Here is a 14,033-nt window from a genome sequence, read left to right on the forward strand (position 1 = left end):
AGACAAAGTCCAACATCTCGGCACCAGTCGATCTCCTGGTACCGCTCTCCACAATGGCACTGCCGATCACCATCTGGATCTCGCTGCTCCGTATGGTACCCATTCTGCCTGTCGGGGGACCGCGGCACCCCCCCCAGCACAGCGTACTGCCCCTTCTTGGGCGTCTCGCTCCCAGTCACCTTCCCCCAGGTTGGGTAGGGCATCAGGAGCATCGGAGACACCCTGATCAGGTCTGGGCAGTCTCGGATGGGACTCTTCAGCACCCACTGGCAGCCCCAGTGGCAGTTCGAGACTCCCTGGGCATATCACCAAGCCCAGGGCGCCCCTCCAGGCGTCCCTCCGCCTTCATGTTCTGGGTCCTGTATTCCAGAGGCAACCATCAGTAATCCTTTTCTGGACCCCACACAAACCCTGGATCCAGCCCCACCTTTGGTGGAGGCTACACCCAGTGCCCAGGAGGAACTGGAGCCAGTGGACCAAGGGGCTGTCTCGGACCCGATTCTGCCGGTCGCTGCCTCCTCGTCTTCTCCTGATGAGGCGGTGGCAGGTACATCCGCATCCGGCTCTCCACCCATGGACTACCGGGCCCTACAGGAACTCCTACGTTGAGTGGCTTTAAACATGAATCTCCAGGTGGAGGAGGTCATAGAAGAAGAGGACCCCGTAGCGGACATTCTGACACCAGAATGGCCCTCTAGGGTGGCGCTGCCCGTTATAAAGACCATTCAGTTGAATGCCAAAACAATCTGGCAAACTCCAGTCTCCATTCCCCCCATGGCCAAAGGGGCCAAAAGAAAGTACTTTGTCCCCACTAAGGGGTTCAAATACCGTTTTACCCATCCTCCCCCATGCTCCCTGGTGGTGGTTGCAGTAAATGGAAAAAGAAAGACAGGGTCAGCAGGGGCCTGCCCCTAAATCAAGAGATGCAAAATGTCTGGCACTTTTTGGTAGAAAGGCTTATTCTACCAGTGGCCTCTCCCTACAAATCGCTAATCAGCTCTCAATCCTTAGCAGATACAGCTATAGTTCCTGGTCTGCTATTCAAAAGTTCAGGGAGCTCCTCCCATCTGATTCTCGGCAGGAGCTGGGAACCATTGCCGAGGAGGGCAGACTAGTGGCCCGGACTGCTCTTTAAGGCTCTCTGGATGCCGCGGATGCGGCAGCGTGTACACTGGCATCTGGTATCGCCATGCAATGTAACACCTGGCTTCAGTCCTCGGGTCTCCCGCCGGAAGTTCAGCAAACTATCCAAGACCTTCTGTTCGATGATCAGGGGCTCTTTGCTGAACAGACCAACTCTAGGTTGCATAGCCTGAAAGATTCAAGGAACACGCTGGGCATCACAAAATGGGGAAGAGATGGCCAGCCCTCTGTGGAGATAGAGGTGGTTAGGGACTATTTAGAAAAGCTGGACGTGCACAAGTCCATGGGGCCGGACGAGTTGCATCCAAGAGTGCTGAAGGAATTGGCGGCTGTGATTGCAGAGCCATTGGCCATTATCTTTGAAAACTCGTGGCGAACCGGGGAAGTCCCGGATGACTGGAAAAAGGCTAATGTAGTGCCAATCTTTAAAAAAGGGAAGAAGGAGGATCCTGGGAACTACAGGCCAGTCAGCCTCACCTCAGTCCCTGGAAAAATCATGGAGCAGGTCCTCAAAGAATCAATCTTGAAGTACTTGCATGAGAGGAAAGTGATCAGGAACAGCCAGCATGGATTCACCAAGGGAAGGTCATGCCTGACTAATCTAATCGCCTTTTATCATGAGATTACTGGTTCTGTGGATGAAGGGAAAGCAGTGGATGTATTGTTTCTTGACTTTAGCAAAGCTTTTGACACGGTCTCCCACAGTATTCTTGTCAGCAAGTTAAGGAAGTATGGGCTGGATGAATGCACTATAGGGTGGGTAGAAAGCAGGCTAGATTGTCGGGCTCAACGGGTAGTGATCAATGGCTCCATGTCTAGTTGGCAGCCGGTGTCAAGTGGAGTGCCCCAGGGGTCTGTCCTGGGGCCGGTTTTGTTCAATATCTTCATAAATGATCTGGAGGATGGTGTGGATTGCACTCTCAGCAAATTTGCGGACGATACTAAACTGGGAGGAGTGGTAGATACGCTGGAGGGGAGGGATAGGATACAGAAGGACCTAGACAAATTGGAGGATTGGGCCAAAAGAAATCTGATGAGGTTCAATAAGGATAAGTGCAGGGTCCTGCACTTAGGACAGAAGAATCCAATGCACCGCTACAGACTAGGGACCGAATGGCTAGGCAGCAGCTCTGCGGAAAAGGACCTAGGGGTGACAGTGGACGAGAAGCTAGATATGAGTCAGCAGTGTGCCCTTGTTGCCAAGAAGGCCAATGGCATTTTGGGATGTATAAGTAGGGGCATAGCGAGCAGATCGAGGGACGTGATCGTCCCCCTCTATTCGACATTGGTGAGGCCTCATCTGGAGTACTGTGTCCAGTTTTGGGCCCCACACTACAAGAAGGATGTGGATAAATTGGAGAAAGTCCAGCGAAGGGCAACAAAAATGATTAGGGGTCTAGAACACATGACTTATGAGGAGAGGCTGAGGGAGCTGGGATTGTTTAGCCTGCAGAAGAGAAGAATGAGGGGGGATTTGATAGCTGCTTTCAACTACCTGAAAGGGGGTTCCAAAGAGGATGGCTCTAGACTGTTCTCAATGGTAGCAGATGACAGAACGAGGAGTAATGGCCTCAAGTTGCAGTGGGGGAGGTTTAGATTGGATATTAGGAAAAACTTTTTCACTAAGAGGGTGGTGAAACACTGGAATGCGTTGCCTAGGGAGGTGGTGGAATCTCCTTCCTTGGAAGTTTTTAAGGTCAGGCTTGACAAAGCCCTGGCTGGGATGATTTAACTGGGAATTGGTCCTGCTTCGAGCAGGGGGTTGGACTAGATGACCTTCAGGGGTCCCTTCCAACCCTGATATTCTATGATTCTATGAACACAATTAAGTCTCCAGACATGCATACCCCGGCGTTTCAAAGAAAGCAGTTTAAGTGCCAGCCCACCCAGCAGCAGTCTTTCCCCGGTAGGCCCAGGCAGGACTTCTCCCGCAGGAGGAGCAGATACACCAGGCGCAGACCATTGCATCCTCTCTCTGGTCAGGGCCAGGGACAGTCCAAGCCCCCTCCAGGCCCTAAGCACCCATTTTGAAGGTGCGCATGAGGACAGATTACCAGTCCATATCCTGGTCAGTTATTCTCCCCTCCTGAACAGTCTATCCTGCTTCTACCATGCATGGTCCCTTATTACATCGGACCAGTGGGTCTTCCACACGGTAGAGGCGGGCTATTCTCCCACCGCCCTTGCCCATCCCTCTTCAGGGACCCCTCTCACGAGCAACTCCTGATCCAGGAAGTCCGGTCCCTCCTCCCTCTTAGAGCAGTGGAGGAGGTACCTCAGGAGTTCAGAGGCAAGGGTTTCTACTCACGCTACTTCCTCGTTCCCAAAGCAAAGCGGGGTCTTTGGCCTACTCTGGACCTAAGGGAACTCAACACGTACATCGTCAACTCAAAGTTCTGCATGGTTTCCTTGAGCATGATCATCCCCTCCCTGGATTTGGGAGTCTGGTACGCCACCCTCGATATGAAGGATGCTTATTTTCACGTTTCAATCAACCTGTCTCACAGACGTTTTCTCGGTTTCATAGTAGACAAGACGCATTATCAGTTCACGGCTCTCCTGTTTGGCCTGTGCACGGCTCCCCGCATCTTCACCGAATGCATGGCACTCATGGCAGCCTTTCTTCACCGCCACCATGTGTACGTTTACCCATACCTAGACGACTGGCTCATAAGAGGCCTGTCTTGCCAGCTGGTAGAATCACAGGTACAATTGGTCAGGGACACGTTAGGCCGCTTAGGCATTATTCTGAATGTCAGCAAGTCTGTTCTCACCCCAACACGAACAATAGAGTTCATTGGATCAGTCCTGGATGCAAACCAGGCGAGAGCGTTCCTCCCAGAGGCCCATCGTCTAGCCCTCGTGCAGGTAATCACCGGCCTTTGCAACTTTCCCACCACCATGGTGAGACAGTGCCCCAAGCTGCTGGGCCTCATGGCGTCCTGCACCGACATGGTGCAGCATGCCAGGTTGTGGCTCAGGCCCCTGCAGGCGTGGATTACGTCCGTGTATCGCCCGGGCCACTACAGTCTGGACATGGTGCTGACCATTCCAAGACATACCCTCAATTCCCTACAATGGTGGCTTGACCCCTGCATGGTAAGTGCCGGGGTACCGTTCCACGCCCCCCAGCCCACTCTGACATTGGTAACGGATGCATCGGCGCTCGGCTGGGGAGCACATCTCGGGAGCATGACGACTCAGGGCCTATGGCAAATAGAGGAACTGGCTCTGCATATCAACATCAAAGAGCTCAGGGCAATCCACCTCGCATGCCAGGCGTTCCTATCCCGCTTGCAGGGCCACTGTGTAGCAGTACTGGCAGACAATACTACGGCCATGTTTTACGTAAACAAGCAAGGCAGAGCCCGGTCGTCTCCTCTCTGCCAGGAAGCTCTCCTCCTATGGGAATTTTGTTTAGCCCACTCCATCCTTCTCCAAGCCTCATACCTGCCGGGCGTTCAGAACGTACTGGCAGACAGCTTGAGCAGGCGGTTCCTCACACACAAATGGTCGATTTGGCCGGACGTCATCCACTCCATCTTCCACAACTGGGGACTTCCCCGAATAGATTTGTTCGCCATGCAGGCCAACAGGAAGTGCCCAACCTTTTGCTCTTTCCGGAGTCACAGCCCGGGCTCGGTTGCGGACGCCTTCCTGAATCCATGGTCCGGTCAACTACTATACGCCTTTCCGCCATTTCCTCTCATCCTCAAGGTGCTTCTCAAGGTCCGCAGGGACAAGGTGGACGTCATCCTGGTGGCCCTAGTTTGGCCTCGCCAGTGCTGGTACCCCATCCTCATGGACCTATTGATCTGGTCACCGATTCATCTACCTCTCACTTCAGACCTCATCTCGCAGAATCACAGTCGCTTCCTGCACCCGGACCTTCAGTCACTTCACCTCATGGCCTGGAGGATCCGTGGTTGAACCAAGCAGAGCTCGCCTGTTCGGACCCAGTGAGGCAGGTGCTCCTGGAAAGCCGCAAGCCTTCTACCAGAACCACTTACATAGCAAAATAGAAAAGGTTTTCTATCTGGTGTGCCCAATGGCAGGTACTCCCACTCCAGGCTTCAATCCTGTGCATCCTGGACTATTTGGTGCACCTGACAGATCAGCACCTGGCATTCGGTTCTCTTAAGGTTCACCTCGTGGCTATTTCGGCATTTCACCCTGGCGATTCCAGGCACTTAGTGTTTGCAAACCCTATCACGGGACATTTCCGAAAAGAACTAGAAAAGATCCATTGCCGATGAAGCCCCCTGTCCCTGCCTGGGACCTCAATTTAGTCCTGTCTCATTTCATGGGTCCTCCCTTTGAGCTGCTAGCTTCATGTTCGCTCCTCTACTGGAAGGTTGCCTTCCTAGTGGCCATCACTTTGGCACGACACATTTCTGAGCTACGAGCCCTCATATGTGAGCCCCTGTATACCATCTTTCATAAGGACAAGGTGCAGCTTAGGCCTCACCTGGCCTTCCTACCAAAGGTCGTGTCCCGCTTCCATGTCAGCCAGGATATTTTCCTGCCGGTTTTCTATCGAAAGCCGCACGCCACGCTCCGTGAGCAGCAGCTGCATTCATTGGACGTTAGAAGGGCACTCTCTGTCTACATAGACCGAACGAAGCCGTTCCGCAAAACAGCCCAGTTGTTCGTCACTCTAGCGGAGCGGATGAAAGGTTTGCCAGTCTCTTCCCAGCGGGTATCCTCCTGGATCACAGTGTGTATTCGTACTTGTTATGACTTAGCAAAGGTCTCTCTGCCTGTTGTCACAGCTCACTCCACAAGGGCTTAGGCCTCGTCAGCAGTCTTCCTGGCACACGTACCCCTCCAGGAAATCTGCAGGGCTGCTTCATGGGCTTCGGTGCACACGTTCACGTCACACTATGCCATCGTCCACCAATCAAGTGACGATGCGGCCTTCGGCAGGGCAATTCTCCAGTCTGCAATTCCTTGACTCCGACCTCACCTCCAAGATAAGGCTTGGGAGTCACCTAATTGGAATTGATATGAGCAAGTACTCAAAGAAGAAAAAACGGTTACTCACCTTTTTGTAGCTGTTGTTCTTCGAGATGTACATTAGCCTGGAAAAAGGCTAATGTAGTGCCAATCTTTAAAAAAGGGAAGAAGGAGGATCCTGGGAACTACAGGCCAGTCAGCCTCACCTCAGTCCCCGGAAAAATCATGGAGCAGGTCCTCAAGGAATCAATCCTGAAGCACTTACATGAGAGGAAAGTGATCAGGAACAGTCAGCATGGATTCACCAAGGGAAGGTCATGCCTGACTAATCTAATCGCCTTCTATGATGAGATTACTTGTTCTGTGGATGAAGGGAAAGCAGTGGATGTATTGTTTCTTGACTTTAGCAAAGCTTTTGACACGGTCTCCCACAGTATTCTTGTCAGCAAGTTAAAGTAGTATGGGCTGGATGAATGCACTATAAGGTGGGTAGAAAGTTGGCTAGATTGTCGGGCTCAACGGGTAGTGATCAATGGTTCCGTGTCTAGTTGGCAGCCGGTGTCAAGTGGAGTGCCCCAGGGGTCGGTCCTGGGGCCGGTTTTGTTCAATATCTTCATAAATGATCTGGAGGATGGTGTGGATTGCACTCTCAGCAAATTTGCGGATGATACTAAACATGGGAGGAGTGGTAGATAAGCTGGAGGGCAGGGATAGGATACAGAGGGACCTAGACAAATTGGAGGATTGGGCCAAAAGAAATCTGATGAGGTTCAATAAGGATAAGTGCAGGGTCCTGCACTTAGGACGGAAGAACCCAATGCACAGCTACAGACTAGGGACCGAATGGCTAGGCAGCAGTTCTGCGGAAAAGGACCTAGGGGTGACAGTGAACAAGAAGCTGGATATGAGTCAGCAGTGTGCCCTTGTTGCCAAGAAGGCCAATGGCATTTTGGGATGTATAAGTAAGGGCATAGCGAGCAGATCGAGGGACGTGATCGTTCCCCTCTATTCGACATTGGTGAGGCCTCATCTGGAGTACTGTGTCCAGTTTTGGGCCCCACACTACAAGAAGGATGTGGATAAATTGGAGAGAGTCCAGCGAAGGGCAACAAAAATGATTAGGGGTCTAGAACACATGACTTATGAGGAGAGGCTGAGGGAACTGGGATTGTTTAGTCTGCAGAAGAGAAGAATGAGGGGGGATTTGATAGCTGCTTTCAACTACCTGAGAGGTGGTTCCAGAGAGGATGGTTCTAGACTATTCTCAGTGGTAGAAGAGGACAGGACAAGGAGTAATGGTCTCAAGTTGCAGTGGGGGAGGTTTAGGTTGGATATTAGGAAAAACTTTTTCACTAGGAGGGTGGTGGAAACACTGGAATGCATTACCTAGGGAGGTGGTAGAATCTCCTTCCTTAGAAGTTTTTAAGGTCAGGCTTGACAAAGCCCTGGCTGGGATGATTTAATTGGGGATTGGTCCTGCTTTGAGCAGGGGGTTGGACTAGATGACGTCCTGAGGTCCCTTCCAACCCTGATATTCTATGATTCTATGTGTTGCTCATAACTATTCCATTTCCCCCCCACTTTCCCCTCTGTCGGAGTAGCCGGCAAGAAGGAACTGAAGAGGGGTCAGGCCGGCAGGGTCATATATAGAGCACCATATCAGCCCACTCCAGGGGACTCCACAGCCAGCCCGACAAGTAGCTACTAGGGAAAAGTTTCTGAGATCTGTGCACGCGGCGCGCGCGCACACCTAACTGGAATAGATGTGATTAGCACATCTCGAAGAACAACAGTTACAAAAAGGTGTGTAACCGTTTTTTCTCAGATCTTCTGTTCCTACCACAAAGGATTTATCGGTCTCTCTCTGCAATTCCAGACCTATTGACCTAGAAGAGGTTGTATTTCTAGACTCTCTCCACTTCATAGGACTTTGACAAATCTGGATCTGGTCCGTTTGTGGGGGTGGAGGGAAGGTACAGGAGATTCTATTAAACTTCAGGAAACAGTCAACTTGCCTTTGTTATGATCATAAGTGGAAAATGTTCTTTGTGAGCACCCACCATTAACGTAGCCCAGCTTCAGCTGCTGTTCACTCTATACCTGAGTACATAGTTCATTTGAAATTCCTGGGGCTCTCTCATATTGTCAGTAAAAGTACATCTCTTAGCCATCTTCAGCTCACACAGCTTAATTGAGTAAATACTTCATTTAGCCATGATATAGTAAAAAGATTCTTGAAGAGGTTAATGAATCCTTGGGTTAAAGAACCCACACATAGATTAAAGTCCTATGTAATACTATTTAGTCATTAAACCTCCATTTGAACCCATGGGAGAATGTTCCTTGTTTCATCTCTTAGTTAAGACAGCTTTATTATAGCTATTATATCTATTAGGTGAGAGAGAGCTGCAGAATCTTGTGGCTGGATCCCCCAACTTATGATCTTTCACAAAGAAAAAGTTCAAATATGTCCTTATGGATGCTCCATCTTTGGATGTGCGTGCTCAACTGGTGGTTTTAGCTAGCAGTGACTGTCAATCTGTACTGTGCACTACACCTCCTTGTGCTCCTGTGTGAGGTCGTCATAGGCAGACGAAACCCCCTGGCACTGCGGCTTCTTCTCCACTGCCCCTCTGGTCAAGACAGTCCAGAGTGATGTCTACTGCATTCATAGCTTTAGTCCTTTTGGTTTTACTTACTCTAGTTTTAATTTAATTTTATTCTGTTTTATTTGTTTACTTTTGATTTCGTAAGCACATGTGTATATTACACCCCTCAAACTTCTTTTCTGTGGCCAGGGTCTTTTGCCTTTGGTTGTTCTGTCTGCAGCTTTCCTGCTCGGGTTATGCCAAGGACTCCAGGCTTTAATCCTTGTCAGACCTGCCACAGATCTTTCCCTCTCAGCCATGTTCCTTCCAGCTGCCTCAGAAAGTTCCATGTCCCATCTAAGTTCAAGGTCTGGAGGAACTTTTAAGAGCAGATCTTGCAAGCTGAGGGATATTAGGCTGAAGTTCCTTCTTATGGCATGCTCACTGAGATCTGCAGGGTCCAAATTCCCTCCCAACCTCAGTTTAGGCCATGCTGATCTTGGAGTCATGTTCTAAGAGACAGACACTCATTCCCTGGAGAAAGACTCCAGGAGGAAGGGGAGGTCATTGCCAAAGTCGGAACTTAAGAAAACTTCACGTCAGTACCAATGTAATGAGAGTTCATCTAGCAGACACCAGTCAGCTCCAAAGTCAATACCAGAAGAGGACCCCACTAGGTGCAAGAAGGACTCAAGAAGCAGGGATTCCTCTAATACATCTGGATCCTTGGGATGCAGCCACAAGAACCATTCAGATTATACCTTGGCTCCGTCCCTGGTACCAGACTCCTCGCCTGCATTCCTACAGAGTGCATGAACCACTTCTCTGTATTGTCTCTGATGCCTTGCCAGTCTATGATGGAGCACTCCACTTAGCTCCCTAGTACCAGCCACATTCCTTTTGTATGATGATCTCTGGGCCTCAGGAAAACCAGGCTCTCTCCTCCTAAGGGGGTACCAAGAAAGACCTTGTCTGGTACCATCCTGCCTGTTGGAGCTAGAGCCTCCATCTGTGCTACTACATTTTAGCACAGCTCACATCCACTGGCACCAACTTGACTGACTGCCCCTCCATGGGCTCTGATATCAACAGGGCCCCTGGTGCTGAGGGCTTCCCCTTTGGACACTGCAGAGAATAAGAAATCGAACATGGACGTCTCTGGCTTTTTTGACTTCCACTGCACACTGTGTGGCTGTTTTTTCAGAGAACTATCCACAATGACTCCAAGATCTTTCTTGAGTGGTAACCGCTCCTAGCAGCTAATTTAGACCCCATCATTTTATACAGTTAGTTGGGATTGTTTTCCAGTATGCATTACTTTTTGCATTTATCAACATTGAATTTCATCACCATTGTGTTGCCCTGTCACCCAGTTTTGTGAGATCCCTTTGTAACTCTTCGCAGACTCTACCTGAACCAAGTTTGACACTGTATCAGACCACAGATCAGTCAGAGAAACCCACAGATGATGATAAGAATGTTAGGCCACATGGTCTCTACACATTTGTGATTTGATATGCAGCTGTCTAGAGTGCCTCCTGGAACAGCTGTGCGACAGCTACAACTCCCTGGGCTACTTCTCCATGGCATCCTCCCAACGCCTTCTTTATCCGCACCATAGGACCTTCCTCCTGGTGTCTGATAATGCTTGTACATCTCAGTCCTCCAACAGTCCACGTTCTCACTCTCAGCTCCTAGTGCCTCTTGCTCCCAACTCCTCACACGCACACCACAAACTGAAGTGATCTCCTTTTTAAAACCCAGGTGCCCTGATTAGCCTGCCTTAATTGATTCTAGCAGCTTCTTGATTGGCTGCAGGTGTTCTAATCAGCCTGTCTTAATTATCTCCAGAAGGTTCCTGATTGTTCTGGAACCTTCCCTGTTACCTTACCCAGGGAAAAGGGACCTACTTAGCCTGGGGCTAATATATATGCCTTCTATTACTCTCCTATAGCCATCTGGCCCGACCCTGTCACATATTATTGTTAAATTGGTGGAAGAACCCAAATGCAGTTTGTAAGAATGTTTCATTTTCTCCAGCTCTATCCAGAAACACATTAGTAACAGATGCTTTCAATAAGGGATAGGGAGCTCATTCGAACCATCACAAGGGCTAAGGACTGTGGGCATGTGAAGATAGTCACCTGTACATCAACATATTAGAACTCAGAGCAGTCTACCTGGCATGTGCCACATCTCTTGCGTTGAATGAAAGGAAGACAGTTTTGGTAATGGCAGGCATTGCCACAGTGATGTTTACATAAACAGACAGGGATTAGCCAGATTTCTCCTGTATGCCAGGAGGTGATTCACCTGTGAAACTTGAGCAAGTAACAGTCATAACTCTTTATCTGCTAGGATTACGATATATATTGTTGGCTCTTCGGACAGTTTTCTGACAGTGATCAATAAGACTCCATCATTCAAAGAGTATTTTGTGAGTAGGGTCATCCAACTTGTTTGCCATGGAAAAGAACAGTGTCAAATCTTTGTTTGAGAGGGGATTGGAACCCCCGTATCTTGAGCACATGCATTCCTCATACTGTGGACTCCAGGGGTGACGTATGCATACCCTCTAATCCCTCTGATTCTAAGGGTGATCAGAAAAAAATTCAGGACCTTTTCCTTTCCTTTCCTTTCCTTATACAGAGCTCTTCTTCAGTTCTCTGAACTTTGTAAAGCGGCATCTTGGGGATCAGCACATCCAGTTTCTAAACATTATTCTTTTTAAGAGGCATCTAGTTCTGATTCCCATTTTCGCAGAGCTGTGTTGCAATCCCTATTTAAGTAGATCTGAGCGACCACCACCTTTATATCAGTCACTGCTTGCAAGAATGGAATATATGTGGACAAGCACTCAAAAGGAAAAAGTTACTCCCCTTACAGTAATTGTTGTTCTTCAAGATATTGTCCATGCGTATTCCACAACCTGCCCTTTTTTCATGCTTCTGCGAAGTCCTATACCTTCTAAATCCTGTACTGGGCAAAGCAACTGACACAACTGACCCCACTCTGCCCTTTATGCCTGTGAGTGGAGGAGACATGAAGACACTCAGGGCACAGGGACAGACCGAATGGCTACTTCTGGCCAAAAGAATCTGAAGTCGAGCACATTGGTATATGCGCAGCGAGAGTGGAATACATAATACCGGCTAGTTATGTAAGCAACCATTTTTCATCTAATCTGTTACCACAAGCTCTAAAATGTCTTAAACATAATCACAATGTTATTCCATGGCTTCTCTAGAGGTCAGAATTCAGATTGTATGTATGCCTTATCTGTGCACTTCCGTATCATAACATGTTTGGTTTACTGTTAAGTGTAACTTTTAATCAGAATTTCCTGGGTCTATAACACTTGGTTTTGGGATAATTACATCTGTTGTCTATTATTTTTAAGTTTCTGATGCCTGCTTTTGTCCTAACTCCATTTTAATGCCGGTGGGGAGGGGGGGGTGAGAGAGAGAGATTACAAACTGTTTTTGCATCTGATTTGAACTGTTAATGTTCTGCAGATCAAAGAAGATTTTTCTGACACTGAACTAATTTTTCTAAAGACTATAAATATATCAAGTAATATTTTTGGCAGTAGTAGAGGAGCTCTAGTTATTGAGACAGTTATATCATGTTTGTCAACCAATAAACTACTTTGGTGTTTTGAAGGCAATCTTGTGAATATACCCAGCACCTCTGAAGGTGGGCATATTGAGTAAGGAATGCACAGTTCACGGTGTAGTGGTTTGTGGTCCTGTTGCCAGGCTCTATATTCTGTATTCGCTGGTGGAACTTCATGATATTTGGTTAAATTGGTTGTTTAATCTTTTGGTTTGTACTTGCAGAACTGGGAAACTTCAAGCCTCCCTGTGACAGTGCACTATACTCTGTTAAGAAAGAGAGAATTGTGACACCAAAGTCAGAATCCTCTTCATCTAAAGAAATGCCTTCTCTGAAGGTTCCTAAGAGCAGATCAGTCTATTGTGTACATTCATCAGATACAGAGGAAAGGTAGGTCTTTCTCTTCTCCATCTTTTACTCTCTCCTATGAGTATAACAAATGAGTCAGAAAATGCTGGTGAGGTTAGAGGCAAAGCACTGCTGTCATGTAGATTAGCACTGTCAAGGTTTCTCCCCCACTCTGAACTCTAGGGTACAGATGTGGGGACCTGCATGAAAAACCTCCTAAGCTTATCTTTACCAGCTTAGGTCAAAACTTCCCCAAGGTACAAAATATTCCACCCTTTGTCCTTGGATTGGCCGCTACCACCACCAAACTAATACTGGTTACTGGGGAAGAGCTGTTTGGACACGTCTTTCCCCCCAAAATACTTCCCAAAACCTTGCACCCCACTTCCTGGACAAGGTTTGGTAAAAAGCCTCACCAATTTGCCTAGGTGACTACAGACCCAAACCCTTGGATCTGAGAACAATGAAAAAGCATTCAGTTTTCTTACAAGAAGACTTTTAATAAAAATAGAAGTAAATAGAAATAAAGAAATCCCCCCTGTAAAATCAGGATGGTAGATGCCTTACAGGGTAATTAGATTCAAAACATAGAGAACCCCTCTAGGCAAAACCTTAAGTTACAAAAAAGATACACAGACAGAAATAGTTATTCTATTCAGCACAGGTCTTTTCTCAGCCATTTAAAGAAATCATAATCTAACACGTACCTAGCTAGATTACTTACTAAAAGTTCTAAGACTCCATTCCTGGTCTATCCCCGGCAAAGGCAGAATATAGACAGACACACAGACCCTTTGTTTCTCTCCCTCCTCCCAGCTTTTGAAAGTATCTTGTCTCCTCATTGGTCATTTTGGTCAGGTGCCAGTGAGGTTGCCTTTAGCTTCTTAACCCTTTACAGGTGAGAGTATTTTTTCCTCTGGCCAGGAGGGATTTTAAAGGGGTTTACCCTTCCCTTTATATTTATGACAAGCACTCTGGAAATTTGTCAGACTACAAAAGTGCTTGCTCTGCAGTTAACAGTTAAAATTACAAAGCTTGTTCTTTGAATGCTTGCTCATGTCGATTCCATTTGAGGTACATGTGCACCCACATGCACAGTTGTCAGAGATTTTTGCCTTAGCGGTATCAGTAGGTTCCGCAGCGGGGCCCTCTGGAGTGTCGCACTCATGCATCGGTATATTAAGTGCCAGCCGGCCTACACCCTCTCAGTTCCTTCTTACCGCCAATGACGGTTGGTTGGAGCACCTTTTTCCCGTTGCCTAGCAAGTGGTTAGCAGTTCTCTCCTTCCTTCTTTCCAAAATCTCATAAGTCAGAAGAGGAACACAAATTGCACTCTCTGGACATCAGGAGAGCCCTGGCCTTTTACGTCGAAAGGACCAAGC

The 14,033-nt window shown here is 48.2% G+C and overlaps 1 protein-coding gene across 2 annotated transcripts in view; it reads left to right on the forward strand.

The window, feature by feature from the left end:
• Positions 1–14,033, forward strand: part of GCNA (germ cell nuclear acidic peptidase) — a 55,474-nt gene that overhangs the window by 11,112 nt on the left and 30,329 nt on the right. For both annotated transcript variants that reach the window (XM_077826286.1, XM_077826285.1), the window contains one exon: positions 12,527–12,692. In XM_077826286.1, coding sequence (XP_077682412.1) covers positions 12,527–12,692 — 166 coding nt within the window. The remainder of the gene's footprint in view (positions 1–12,526; positions 12,693–14,033) is intronic.

Source organism: Eretmochelys imbricata, chromosome 9, assembly GCF_965152235.1.
Source record: "Eretmochelys imbricata isolate rEreImb1 chromosome 9, rEreImb1.hap1, whole genome shotgun sequence".
NCBI lineage: Eukaryota > Metazoa > Chordata > Testudines > Cheloniidae > Eretmochelys > Eretmochelys imbricata.